Source organism: Ornithorhynchus anatinus, chromosome 2 (assembly GCF_004115215.2).
Source record: "Ornithorhynchus anatinus isolate Pmale09 chromosome 2, mOrnAna1.pri.v4, whole genome shotgun sequence".
Lineage (NCBI taxonomy): Eukaryota > Metazoa > Chordata > Mammalia > Monotremata > Ornithorhynchidae > Ornithorhynchus > Ornithorhynchus anatinus.
Genome location: NC_041729.1, coordinates 16627804 through 16641293, shown reverse-complemented (window position 1 = coordinate 16641293; position 13490 = coordinate 16627804). Strand labels below are relative to the sequence as shown.

Below are 13490 nucleotides of genomic sequence, written 5' to 3'. Positions count from 1 at the left end.
TGAGTCAGAGGGAGTAGGATTTAATCTCCATTTTGCCAGATGAGGTAACCGAGGCCCAGAGAAGTTAAGTGACTTTCCCAAGGTCATCCGCAGGCAAGTGACAGAACTGGGATTAGAACTCATGTCCCCAACTCTCAGGACAGGGCTCTTTCCACTAGGTCATACTGCTTCCCTAACTAAACTGAAAATCTAGAGAAACAGCATGGCCTAGTAGAAAGAACACGGACCTGAGAGTCAGAGGATCTGAGTTCTAATCCCAGTTCTGCCACTTGTTTGTTGTGTGACTTTGGCAAGTCACATCACTTCTCATTTTCTCAGTTACCTCATCTGTAAAATGGAGATTAAGACTGTGAGCCCCATATGGAACATGGACTGTCTCCAACCTGATTAGCTTGTATCTTCCCCCAGTGCTCTGTACAATCCTTGACATGTAGCACTTAACAAATGCTATACAAAACAAGTAAAAGGGATGGATTCTTGAAAAAAGGCTTCCATTTTCTTCCCAAGTGCCGTGGAGCAAAAGGCAAATTAAACCCCTTTCCAAGAAATGACAAAAATTACTAACAGAAATCACAGAATTTATTAATGGTTTTGATTGTAATCAAGTTTTTCAAGAAGTCTCAAATTGACATGAAGCAACATTCAGAGAAATGGGAAGAAATATCCAGCTATTACTCAAGAAAAGATTAGTGGTAAAATGACTTGAAGGTTGTTTGTTGTATTGTAATTTCTTTAAAAAGCCCTCTGTTCCCCACTGTGACCCCAACTTGATGTTCTCAGCCAAAGGGGTAATGATGATTTGGCATAGTGATGGTGCAATTCTTACTTCAGATTTTCAACAGTTACCTGGCGATATCATTGTGAAATCACCTGTGAAGATCAATTCAAATATTTTCCTCTTAGTGCATCAGTTCAGTTTATCAAAATACCTGCTCAGACACCTCAGCCACTAACAAGGTAATTTTAATTTATTATATATAAATCATGTGTAAACCTTAGGTTGCATAAAACCAGAGAGTGGAGTAAATATGCATTTTTACAATTTTGCTTTCCTTTCAACCACCTCCAGCTTCTCCAGTTGTGGTGATGTTGGTTTGGTTGACGAATGCCTCAGTTGTAATCGAGCTGTTGACTTCAATTTTATGTTTTGCAGTTTTCAGATCAATTTTACAGAATATGACTGCAATCGAAATGAAGTGTGCTGGCCACATCTTGCTTACCCACTGACCCAGTATTATACAGGTATCATAAAAGACCACCTGGGAGGGGTGTCGAAAAGCGTCTGTGTATTTATTCATTCAAAAGAGTCTTTATTACAGTAAGTGGCTGCATTTAGAAAGCGATACACATTTTGATTTTCTCCTCTTAGAGGCAATTCTAGAGACCATCTGGGGCTCAGAGACCGCAAATATAACGTATTTCGTTTGGCTTTCTTGAAAGATGGTGAAGTAGACATGAATTCCTCAGAAGGTGGTTAGACTTTTGTTTGTAAAATGTTCTTGTTTAACTCTGAGAAGTTCAGGCTTGTGGCAAGGTCTCCTTTTACCATTAGTTCTCCTGGGTAACCTCATCCTCTTTTCTGGGGTCTCTGTGTACTCTACTAAGTAGAAGTTTTCATAAGTTAACTTTTTAATGTTAAAATCTTAGGAGGAGGAAAATATGGCTCAGAGATTTCATATATTGCTTAACCCTGCATGTTCTCTTTCCAGGAGAGCCTATTCTCAGTGTATTGCCAAAAGTTTGCTGTTGGCTTCTTTCTTCATAGTAGCACATTTTAAGCAATCCATGGAAGAGAATCTGCAAAACTTGGAATTCACCTGCTATCTGACTTTGAAGTATATTTTTGCCCAGCTCCTTCAATGCTTTGCTAAAGTTTCGTGTACAGTTTTGTAGAGTTTTACTAAATGAAATGTTTTTAACGGTGTATACAATTGTTTTTGAAATGTAGAAATGTACATATATGAACGGTGATGATCTATAATTGCTGTTATAAAAAAGGAGGTGAACTGTATAAGAGTGAATGCCAGCTAATTTAAGTAGCTAGATATTTACAGTTTATTCTTGATTGTCTATACTGATGATGGGGAACAGTACGGAGGAGAGTCTGTACACTGGACCAGTCGGAATAGAGCAGGCAGCATGGCCTACTGTATAGGGCACGGACCTGGATGGCAGAAGGATTTTAATCCTGGCTCCGCCCCTTGTCTGCTGTGTGACTTTAGGCGAGCCCCTTAGGTTGTCTGTGCCTCAGTTACCACATCTCTAAAATGGAGATTAAGACTTGGAGCCCCGTGAGGGGCACAGACTGCGTCCAACCTGATAAGCTTGTGTCATCTCCAGCGCTTAATACAGTACCTGAAACATAAGTAAGCGCTTAATAAATGCCATAAAAAAAACAAAAAAAAAAGAAGAAGAAAGCCACAACTGCCCCAATCTGCTTACTTGCTTGGTCTTTTCCAAACTAGGAGAGTGACTGGCCTACGGTCACATAGCAGGTGACCGACAGAGATTCCCAGGCCATTGCTCTGTGCTGCCTGCTCTATTCCACCTGATCCAAGTGTATTGACTGTCACTCATTCATTCATGCATTCATTCAGTCATGTATTGAGCGCTTACTGTGTGCAGAACACTGTACTAAGCACTTAGGAAGTACTATTCAGCAACAGAGACAGTCCCTGCCCACGACGGGCTCACAGTCTAGAAGGGGGGAGACAGCAAAAGAAGTAAACAGGCATCAGTAGCATGATATAAATAAATAGAATTATAGATATGGACAAATCAATAATAAAAGTAAATAGAATTATAATTATAAATATGTACATATATACATAAGTGCTGCAGGGCGGGGAGGGTGTTCCCCATCATTAGTGCAGATAGCGAAGTGATTTCTAGGTTGTGAGCCCGTTGTGGGTAGGGATTGTCTCTATCTGTTGCCGAATTGTACTTTCCAGGTGCTCTGCACCCAGTAAGCCCTCAATAAATGTGACTGAATGAATGATTACTACTATTGTTTCTGCTCTTTCCCCTGAAGTGAGGTAATACAAGAAGAGTGGCTTCATTTAGCAAAGCTCCAGGCTTCTCCTGTTTCCAAACACACTCCAGCTGAGGCCAAATCCAAGTTGCCAATTTTTAGAAATCTCAGCAGTGATGAAGCATCAAGTCAAAACACTTGCAGCGCTTCTTAGCAGAGACTGTCAATCAGGCTAACTCCTGGGCCAGTCAGTAGCCATTTTTGATGATGCAGTTTTCAGAACCCTGCCTGAGGAGTCATCTGCACCTGCCAGTTGTCTGGGGAGTCACCTTGGGCAAGTCACTTTACTTCTCTGTGCCTCAGTTGCCTCATCTGTAAAATGGGGATTAAGACTGTGAGCCCCAAGTGGGACAGAGACTGTGTCCAACCTGATTACCCTGTATCTACCCCAGCACTTAGAACAGTACCTGGTACATAGTAACTGCTTAACAAATACCATCATTATTAATAACTTTTCAGGTTGATGTGAGACAAAAAAAGGGCCAACAGCAAATCCCTCCTTGAAATGTTAAAAATGAGGTTACTAAAGAAATATGTGGATTGTGTAGGATTTTCTCAGACTTGACCACTCAGCCATTCAAACACTCAGTCCCCCTAGCCTGGCATGCATGAAGTTGGGGCATCTCTAGAGGAATAGAGGGAAACAGGAATGTTGTAGCGAGGGTATATTCAGTTAACTGGCAAGAGAGCAGAGGGCTGCCTTTCTTTTTGCCTTTCTATTATGCTTAACATCTCACTGCTTTTTTTCTATAAAAGAAGATCCTAGTAAAAAAATCTATCAGTGACCTTTTCTATATTCTGTAAGTTGATTATAGCAAACAGAAAGCTGGGACTTTGAAATAGCAGTTTAGTAATGACAGGGACAGGAAAACCTCCCGCCTCCATTTATTTACCTTTTCTGCTCTCCTGCTGTTGACTGAAGTCATTTTGGGTGATTTTCATTTCCAGTTCCTGGGGCTCACAGTCTTAACCATCATTGTACAGATGAGGTAACTGAGGCACAGAGACATTAAGTAACCTGCCCAAGGTCACAGCAGACATGTGACCGAGCTGGGTCTAGAACCCAGGTTCTCTGACTGCCAGGCCGGTCTTCTTTCTACTAGGCCACAGTTTCCTCTTTGCCTCCTGGCAGACACTCTTCTTTGAGCCGTGCTGGGAAAAGGGGCCCCAACTCTGTAAGAGATACAAGGAGCAACATGCTCTATACGATTTAGACTTCTCCCCACATCTGTGTTCATTCGGAATAAAGCCCTGCCATTTTTCAAAATTTTCAGCAGTAAAGAGGTGGACTTGGGAGCCACGCTCGCCAAGAAGTGCTGAGGTTTAGGTTCATCAGGTGCGAGTGTTACTGATGAACTCCTTCTGAAATAGGAGCGGGAAGGTTTGTCAGATAGCCATGTGTCTCTTTATGGCCCAGGAATCCTGTTTTTGCTCCCTTCTCTCTTCCCCTTGCTAGTCTTAATTTGAATATGGGACTTTTTTTTTGCTACATTCAAATCAATCAGTGGTCTTTATTGATTTGCCATTGACACTGCAATTGATTAGCAATTGACACTGTCCTTGGAGAGGTGCTGGGGAGAAGAGGTTGAGCCCATAGTTTCTATTTTTGTTGATGAAGCAGGTGTCAAGGTCATTAGGAACAAGAGAGTGAGGGAGCTAGTGACATCTGGCCTTAGTTTTCCAATCAATAGAGTGGGATCAGCTTAAGGTGCTTTGAGATGTGGAGTGGGGCCTAAATCAGATAATAATTGTAGTAATTAAAAATAATGCTTACTATGTGCCAGGCACTGTACTAAGCTCTGGGGTAGAAACAAGCAAATCAGGTCGTTCCATGTGCATCTCTCATGGAGCTTGGGCCCTTCTTGCTATCACGGCTCAGGGAAGTGTGCCTGCTAGGAGTCCATCATTTGCATTTATTGAGCACTTACTGTGTGCAGAGAACTGAATTAAGCGCTAGGGAAAGTACAGTGCAATGATAAAGACACATTCCTCTCCACAAGAGGCTTACAGTCTAGAAGGGGAAAGAAGCAGCAGTGTGGCATAGTGGAAAGAACCTGGCCTGAGAGTCAGATGACCTGGGTTCTAATTCTGGCTCTACCTTGTGTCTGCTGGGTGACCTTGGGCACTTCATTGTACCTTAGTCAACCTCATCAGTAAAATGGGAATAATAACGTTGGTATTTAAGTGCCTATGTGCGGAGCACTGTTCTAAGCGCTGGGGTAGATACAGGGTAATCAGGTTGTCCTACATGAGGCTCACAGTCTTAGTCCCATTTTACAGATGAGGGAACTGAGGCACAGAGAAGTTAAGTGACTTGCCCACAGTCACAAAGCTGACAAGTGGCAGAGCAGGAATTCGAACCTGTGACCTCTGACTCCTAAGCCTGGGCTCTTTCCACTGAGCCACGCTGCTTCTCTGCTTAATTCCCTAGAATAAAGACTAGGGATGTGGGACCTGTACTGTATCCAATCTGATAATAATAATAATATGGTATTTGTTAAGCGCTTACTGTGTGCCAAGCACCGTTCTAAGTGCTGGGGTAGATACAAGGTCATCAAGTTGTCCCGCGTAAGGCTATCAATCTTAATCCCCATTTTCCAGCTGAGGTCACTGAGGCTCAGAGAAGTGAAATGGCTTGTCCAAGGTCACACAGCAGACAAGTGGCAGAGCTGGGATTAGAACCTACGGCCACCAATTCCCAAGCCTGAGGTCTTTCCACTAAGCTGTGTTCTCTACCCCAGCGTTTAATACAGTGCCTGGCACATAGTAAGTGCTTAATCAATTATTCATTCATTCAATAGTATTTATTGAGCGCTTACTATGTGCAGAGCACTGTACTAAGCGCTTGGGATGAACAAGTCGGCAACAGATAGAGACAGTCCCTGCCGTTTGACGGGCTTACAGTCTAATCGGGGGAGACGGACAGACAAGAAAATGGCACTAAACAGCGTCAAGGGGAAGAACATCTCGTAAAAACAATGGCAACTAAATAGAATCAAGGCGATGTACAATTCATTAACAAAATAAATAGGGTAACGAAAATATATACAGTTGAGCGGACGAGTACAGTGCTGTGGGGATGGGAAGGGAGGTGGAGGAGCAGAGGGAAAAGGGGAAAATGAGGCTTTAGCTGCGGAGAGGTAAAGGGGATGGCAGAGGGAGTAGAGGGGGAAGAGGAGCTCAGTCTGGGAAGGCCTCTTGGAGGAGGTGATTTTTAAGTAAGGTTTTGAAGAGGGAAAGAGAATCAGTTTGGCGGAGGTGAGGAGGGAGGTTGGGACGGCGCGGGAGGACGTGACCCAGGGGTCGACGGCGGGATAGGCGAGACCGAGGGACGGCGAGGAGGTGGGCGGCAGAGGAGCGGAGCGTGCGGGGTGGGCGGTAGAAAGAGAGAAGGGAGGAGAGGTAGGAAGGGCAAGGTGATGGAGAGCTTGAAGCCTAGAGTTATTATTATTTGTGCTGTTGGGTCATTTCTGAGTCATAGCAACTCCATGGATATACTTTCTCCAGAACGTCCTGTCCTCGGCCATAATCCGCCCTTTCTAATGGTTCTTCCGGTATCATGGTTATTCATTCATTCAATAGTATTTATTGAGCGCTTACTAAGTGGCAGAGCACTGTACTAAGCACTTGGAATGGACAAATTGGTAACAGATAGACATGGTCCTGCCCTTTGACGGGCTTACAGTCTAATCGGGCGAGACAGACAGACAAGAACAATGGCAATAAATAGAGTCAAGGGAAGAACATCTCATTAAAACAATGGCAAATAAATAGAATCGGGGTGATGTACATCTCATTAAAACAAAATAAATAGGATGATGAAGATATATAGTTGGGCAGACGAGTACGGTGCTGAGGGATGGACGGGAGAGGGGGAGGAGCAGAAGGAAAGGGGGGAGAAGACGGTTTAGCTGCAGAGAGGTGAAGGGGGTGGTTAGAGGGAGCAGAGGGAAAAGGGAGCTCAGCCTGGGAAGGCCTCGTGGAGGAGGTGAGCTTTAAGTTATGGTCTCTATCCGTCCAGAGAAGCAGCATGGCTTAGTGGAAAGAGCAAGAGCTTAGGAGTCAGAGGTCGTGGGTTCTAATTCTGCTTCTGCTGCTTGTCTGCTGGGTGACTTTGGGCAAGCCACTTTCTGGGCCTCGGTTCCCTTATCTGTAAAAATGGGGATCAAGACTGTGAGCCCCACATGGGACAACCTGATGATCTTGTATCTCCACAGCGCTTAGAACAGTGTCTGGCACATAGAGAGTGCTTAAGAACTACCATCGACATTATTATATTTATTATGAAGCAGCAAGAGCAAGTGCAAGAGCCCGGCTTGGGAGTCAGAGGTCGTGGGTTCTAATTCGCCCGCCACTTGTCAGCTGTGTGACTTTGGGCAAGCCACTTCACTTCTCTGGGCCTCAGTTCCTCATCTGTAAAATGAAATGAAGCCCGTGAGCCCTAAAGGACAGCCTGATGACCTGGTATCTCCCCCAGCGCTTAGAACGGTGCTCGGCCCATAGTAAGCGCAGAAACATATCATCGTCAGACCGTGAGCGTCGTTGGGCAGGATCATCTCTCGGTTGCCGAATTGTACATTGAAGCGCTCAGTCCAGTGCTCTGCACGAAGTAAGCGCCTAACGAATAGCAACACGATTATTGTTTTGCCGTCTGTCTCCCGCTTTGGGACTGGGGGATGGTCTCTATCTGTTGCCAACTGTGGATTCCAAGTGCGGTGCAGCCAGGAAGCCCTCCGCAAAGCCGGGAGGCTGGAAGGAGGCTGCTGGCGGGGAGGAGGAGGGTGGAGGAAGAGGGAAGACGGCGACGGTTGGGCTCCGGGCGCGGCAGGGCCCGGAAGCGGAAGCCGCCCAGGCAACGCTAACACGCCGCCCGAGGGAGCGGGACCGGGACAGGCACCCACACCCGCAGCTAGGCGACCCCCCGACCACTCCTCCCCTCCTGCTCCTCCTCCCCTCCTCCTCCTCCCTTCTCCTCCTTCCCCTCTCCTCCTCCTCCCCCTTTCTCCTCCTCCCCTCTCGTCCTTCTCCTCGTCTTCCCCCTTGCTCTCCTCCTCGTCCTGCCCCTTCTCCAGCTTCCTCTCCCTTCCTCCTCGTCCTGCTTCTCCAGTCCTTCTGCCTCGTCCTGCCCTTCTCCAGCTCCTCCTGCCCCCTTCGTCTTGCCCCTTCTCCAGCTCCTCTGCTTCGTCCTGCCCTTTCCAGCTCCTCCTGCCCCCTTCGTCTTGCCTCTTCTCCAGCTCCTGCCCCGTCCTCCTCGTCCTGCCCCTTCTCCAGCTCCTCCTGCCCCCGTCCTCCTCGTCTGCCCCTTCTCCAGCTCCTCCTGCCCGTCCTCCTCGTCCTGCCTCAGCTCCTCCTGCCCTCCTCGTCCTGCCTTCTCCAGCTCCTCCTGCCTGTCCTGCCCTTCTCGCTCTCCTGCCCCTTCATCGGCCCTTCTCCACTCCTCGCCCCTTCCTCTCGTCTGCCTTCTCCATGCTCCTGCCTCCTCCTCGTCCTGCTCCCTGCCTGCTCCCTGCTCCCGCCCTCCTCGTCCTGCTCCCTCCCCTCCTGGCCGTGGGGCCCGCCTGGCCTTGCCTTTGGGGCTCAGAGGGCTTTCTCCGATGGGGAGCGCGTTCCGGAGCGAGCCGGTGGGACTGGCCCAGCTGTTCTGCAGGCCGGCACCGCCTACCACTGTCTCAGCGCCCTCGGAGAGAAGGGGCTGGTCAGTTCCGAGACGTGAGTGGGGCCCCGTCGAGGCGCACCTCCTCCGGAGGCCTTCCCACGCCCAACCCCCTCTTCCCGGCCTCCCTCGCTCCCGCCGCCCTCCCCGCGCCCTCGGCGCTTACCAGTGCTGGCTACCTTGTACACTTAGCAGTTACATCGTTATCATCCGTAATTCTCTTTATGTTGAGAAGCGACGTGGCTCAGGGACGGGAGGACGGGATAGGGAGTCAGAGGACGTGACATGGTCTTGATGATGTTGGTTTTGTTTTGTTCTCTTTGCTTTCCTGTCCTCTCCCCCCGTTTAGACGTGAGCCCGTCATTGGGCCGAGATGGTCGCTATCAGTTGCCCAATTGCACATTCCAAGCGCTTAGCACAGTGCTCTGCACATAATAAGCGCTCGATAAATACTGTTGAATGAATGAAGGACGTGGGTTCTAATCCCCGCCCCTTGTCTGCTCTTTGACCTTGGGCAAGCCGCTTCACTTCTCTGGGCCTCTGTGACCTATTCTGGAAAATGGGGATGAAGACTGTGAACCCATGTGGGACAACCTGATTACCTTGTATCTCCCCCAGCGCTTAGAACAGTCCTTGGCACATAGTAAGCACTTAACGAATACATCACTATTATTTTTATTGATGGCTGGTTACTTGTTTTGATGTCTGTCTCCCTCCTCTAGACGATACGCCAGTTTGGGCAGGGATTGTCTTTCTTTGTGGCTGCATTGCACGCTCCAAGCGCTTAGTACAGCGCTCTGCACACAGTAAGCACTCAGTAAATACAATTGAATGAATGAATGACCGAAGCACTTAACAAGTACTATAATTATTATTATTGATGGCTGGTTACTTGTTTTGATGCTGTCTCCCCTCCTCCAGACTGTTAGCCTGTTGTGGGCAGGGATTTGTCTCTGTCTGAATTGTACTTTCTAAACGCTTAGTACAGTAGTATACAGTGTAGTACAGTATAGGGCAAGCATCATGGCTTAGTGGAAAGAGCACGGGCTTGGGAGTCAGAGGTTGTGGGTTCTAATCTCGGGTCTGCACTTGTCTGCTGTGACCTTGGGCAAGTCACTTAACTTCTCTGTGCCTCAGTTACCTCATCTGTAAAAGTGGGGATTAAAAAATGTGAGCCTCACGTGGGAAAATCTTATTACCCTGTATTACCCCAGGGCTTAGAACAGTGCTCTGCACATAGTAAGTGCTTAACAAATACAAATTATTATTATTATTAGAGTGCACTGCACGCAATAAGCGCTCAATAAATATGATGAATGAACTAATGAACTTAGGTCCACTCTGGGCAGCTGGCTCGGACCAGACCACAGCCTTGGAGGCTGAGCCAGGCAGGGTCCGTCCCCTTCCATCCCGGCCTTGTCCCAGTGACCGGAGGCAGGGCTGGGCAGGGCAGGTGACAGACACAGAGAGACAAGGGAGATGATAATAATAGTAATAATTGTATTTGTTAAGTGCTTACTCTGTGCTGGCACTGTACTAAGTGCTGGAGTGGAGACGGGCAGATCGGACCCAATCTGTTCCCCATGGGGCTCACAGTCGCAATCCCCATTTTACAGAGGAGGGAACTAAAAAGCAAAGTGACTTGCCCAAAGCCACACAGCAGACAGCTGGCAGAGTTGGGAGAAGAACCCGTGACTTTTTGACTCCCAGGCCCCGGGCTCTGAAAGAGACAGATTTCAGAAAATGAGAGGAAAAAAACGAGAGAGACAAAAAGAGAGGCAGAAAGTGAGAGATGGATACAGTTGTAGGGAAGAAAGAGAAAATCAGGGACACGCAGACAGTGATAGAGAGAGAAAAAGAGACACCGACCACCTGGTGGCTGGATGGGCTGGGGGACACTTGGGCATCGCGACGAGGGTCTCTCAAGGCTCCTGTGGACCCCAGGCCTCCCTTGGGCCTCCTCCGACTTCCCACAGACCCCCACGGCTAGAAGGCTCAGGAGTAACTTCAAAAATTGTACCCCAAGAGATGATGAGAAATTAAACAATGACCTCTTCTCTACTCTCATGCTCTTCCCACCCACCCTCAGGTGGGGGGCAGTCATCCACACTTAGACATCCTTTTCCCCCCTTTTTTATGGTGTTCGTTAAGTGCTTACTCTGTACCAGACACTCTACCACCGCTGGATAGATACAAGCTAATCAGGTTGGACCCAATCCGTGTCGCATTGGTGTCACGGTCTTAGTCCCCATTTTACAGATGAGGTCCCTGAGGCACAGTGAAGTGACTGACCCAAGGTCACAGAGCAGACACAAGTAGCGGAGCTGGGATTAGAACCCAGGTCCTTCTGACTCCTGGGATTCCTGCTGTATCCACTGGGCCACATTGATTCCTTCCATTCTTACACTCAGGTTATCTTGAGCATTATCATTAATGGTATTTGTTTATTGCTTAAAGAAGTGTTTCATTCAGCCTACTGTTCTAAGACTTGAAGGAATTAGAAGAGAAATAGAAGACAAGCTCCTTGCACTCAGTTAGTGGTATTTGTGGAGCACTTACTAGAAGAATAGCACTGTACTGAATACTTGGGAGAATATAATATAGTTAGTAGCTACAGCCCCTGCCCCCGAGGAGTTCCCTGTCTACTAGGAAAGACAGATATTTAAATTGCAGGTAGAAGAAGTAACAAGTATAAAATAGGTGAACGTACATGCTGGGAAGAGAAGGGGGTGGAGTGAGTTCCTAAGCGTTTAGAGTGTAAGGTCTCAAGTACAAAGGTGTCACAGTAGGGCTTGAAGTCACTACTGTGACTTCAGTAATCACAGATGGGAGAGAAGGCATTAGTCAGGGAAGACTTCCTGGAGGAAGCGTGGGGAGACAAGCATTCCAAATAAACACCTAAATGTACAGCTATGTATATAATTGGCAAGGGTAGCCAGGGATTAGTTAGGGAACTTTTAATTTAGGAGGTGGTTGGGTTTTTGGTAGAGTTTAAAAGGAGGGGGAGAGATGTTATTTAAGGGAGATTAAGAGTGTGAGCCCCATGTGGGACAGGTACTCTGTCCAACCTGAGTGACTTGTATCTACCTCAGTGCTTAGAATGGTGCTTGGCACATAAGTGCTTAACAAGTACCGTAATTATTATTATTTAGCCAAGTAGAATGGGAAGGGCATTCGGCAGGAGGTAGGGGGAGGAGGTATTATGAATGAATGGGATAGAGGCAGGAGAATTGAGTCTGGGGATGGTGAAGTAGTTGTGCTGGGTCTGTTCAAAGGCAAACACAGGGGTGGGAGAGAGTCAGCTGGAGCCGGGAAGCTTATGGTTCAGGGCTTAAATTGGATATGGGAGGCCATTGGCAACTCCTTTAGGCTTTGGAGGAGGGTGATATACTGGCATTCAAGAAAGAGAATTCACATTGCTACATCTAGGAATTATCGGAGAAGGGAGAGGTGAGACTGTTTTTTAAATGGAAATGCATTGATAAACCCAGAGTTTGGGTGTCAGTGATAAGTCTTAGAGTAGGGGAGACCAGCAGTGCAGATGTCCAAGAGTGAGAAGATAAAGGCTAGTATCAGGGGAGTGGCAGTACAAGTGGGAGAGGAATGGCAGATCTCTGAAATAGAGCAGAAAAAAATGACAGGACTTGGTGGCAGATTGAATGGGAGGTGACTGGGTGCAGAGCAGTTGGGAAGATATGGAGGTTAAAGACACCACCTCTACCTTCAAGGAATTTATAGTCTCATGGGGGAGACCAGCACAAAAATAATTCACAGGTAGGAAAGATGAATATAATGTTGGTATTTGTTAAGCGCTTACTATGTGCAGAGCACTCTTCTAAGTGCTGGGGTAGATACAGGGTAATCAGGTTGTCCCATGTGAGGTTCACAGTCTTAATCCCCATTTTACAGATGAGGGAGTTGAGGCACAGAGAAGTTGTGACTTGCCCAAGGTCACACAGCTGCCAAGTGACAGATCTGGATTCAAACCCATGACCTCTGACTCCCAAGCCCATGCTCTTTCTGCTGAGCCACAGAATATGGGACTAAGTGCATAAGAGTATGTAAATCAGTATGTTCAGTATGCGATACAGGTCATTGTGGATTCACAAATGCTGAGATCGTGCAGAGGTTCTTAGGGGTGGTTGGGAAGATATGACTGGGAGAGGAGAAAAATTAACTGAGGAAATTTTGAGGAAGCAGGATTTCAGGAGGTCTTTGAAGAGGGCTAGAACTGTTCTCTGGCAGATTTGAAGAGGATACGCACAGGATCAAAAGCGAGAGGATCAGTGGTATTTGAGTGTTTACTCTGTGCAGAGCACTGTAATAAACACTCGGAAGAGTACAATATAATAGAGTTGGTAGACATGATCCCTGCCCTGCCCGCGGGAGGCACAGTGAGAGAATGAGCTTGAGAAATCTAAGGGTGTAAACTGGGGGTAGTGAGAAGAGAGGTGCCAAGGGGGAGAGCTGACTGAGTGCCTTCAAATCAGTAGTTGGGTAGTTTTTGTTTGATGCAGAGAGGAACGGGTAGCTCACGAAGGACTTAGGAGATGTGGGAATAAGTGCACAGAACAACCTTTTGGAAAAGCTATCCATCCAGTCAGCTGAGTAACTTATAGACTGGAGGCAGGGAGATCAGCGTGAAGGTGATACCGTAGCCTAGCTGGGCTGTGACGAAAACTTGGGTCAGGGTGATGGCTCTTTGATGGGTCTAGGAAATCAGAGATGATCCGTGTTTTACCCACTCAAGAACCGGTTGCCCCATTCACCTTCTCATTAAACAGGAACTCCTTACCAACGACTTGA

General features: G+C 47.2%; 2 protein-coding genes across 2 annotated transcripts in view; both read left to right on the top strand.

Moving 5' to 3' along the window:
* TCTN2 (tectonic family member 2) overlaps positions 1–2011 on the top strand; it is a 28328-nt gene extending 26317 nt beyond the window's left edge. Inside the window, exons 16-18 of the mRNA XM_029057898.1 lie at positions 832–957; positions 1154–1242; positions 1710–2011. Coding sequence (XP_028913731.1) covers positions 832–957; positions 1154–1242; positions 1710–1765 — 271 coding nt within the window. The 3' untranslated portion in view covers positions 1766–2011. The remainder of the gene's footprint in view (positions 1–831; positions 958–1153; positions 1243–1709) is intronic.
* A 6542-nt stretch (positions 2012–8553) lies between these two features.
* Positions 8554–13490, top strand: part of ATP6V0A2 (ATPase H+ transporting V0 subunit a2) — a 47300-nt gene continuing 42363 nt past the window's right edge. Inside the window, 2 exon segments of the mRNA XM_039911273.1 lie at positions 8554–8671; positions 8674–8740. Of these exon segments, the coding sequence (XP_039767207.1) occupies positions 8626–8671; positions 8674–8740 (113 nt within the window). The 5' untranslated portion in view covers positions 8554–8625.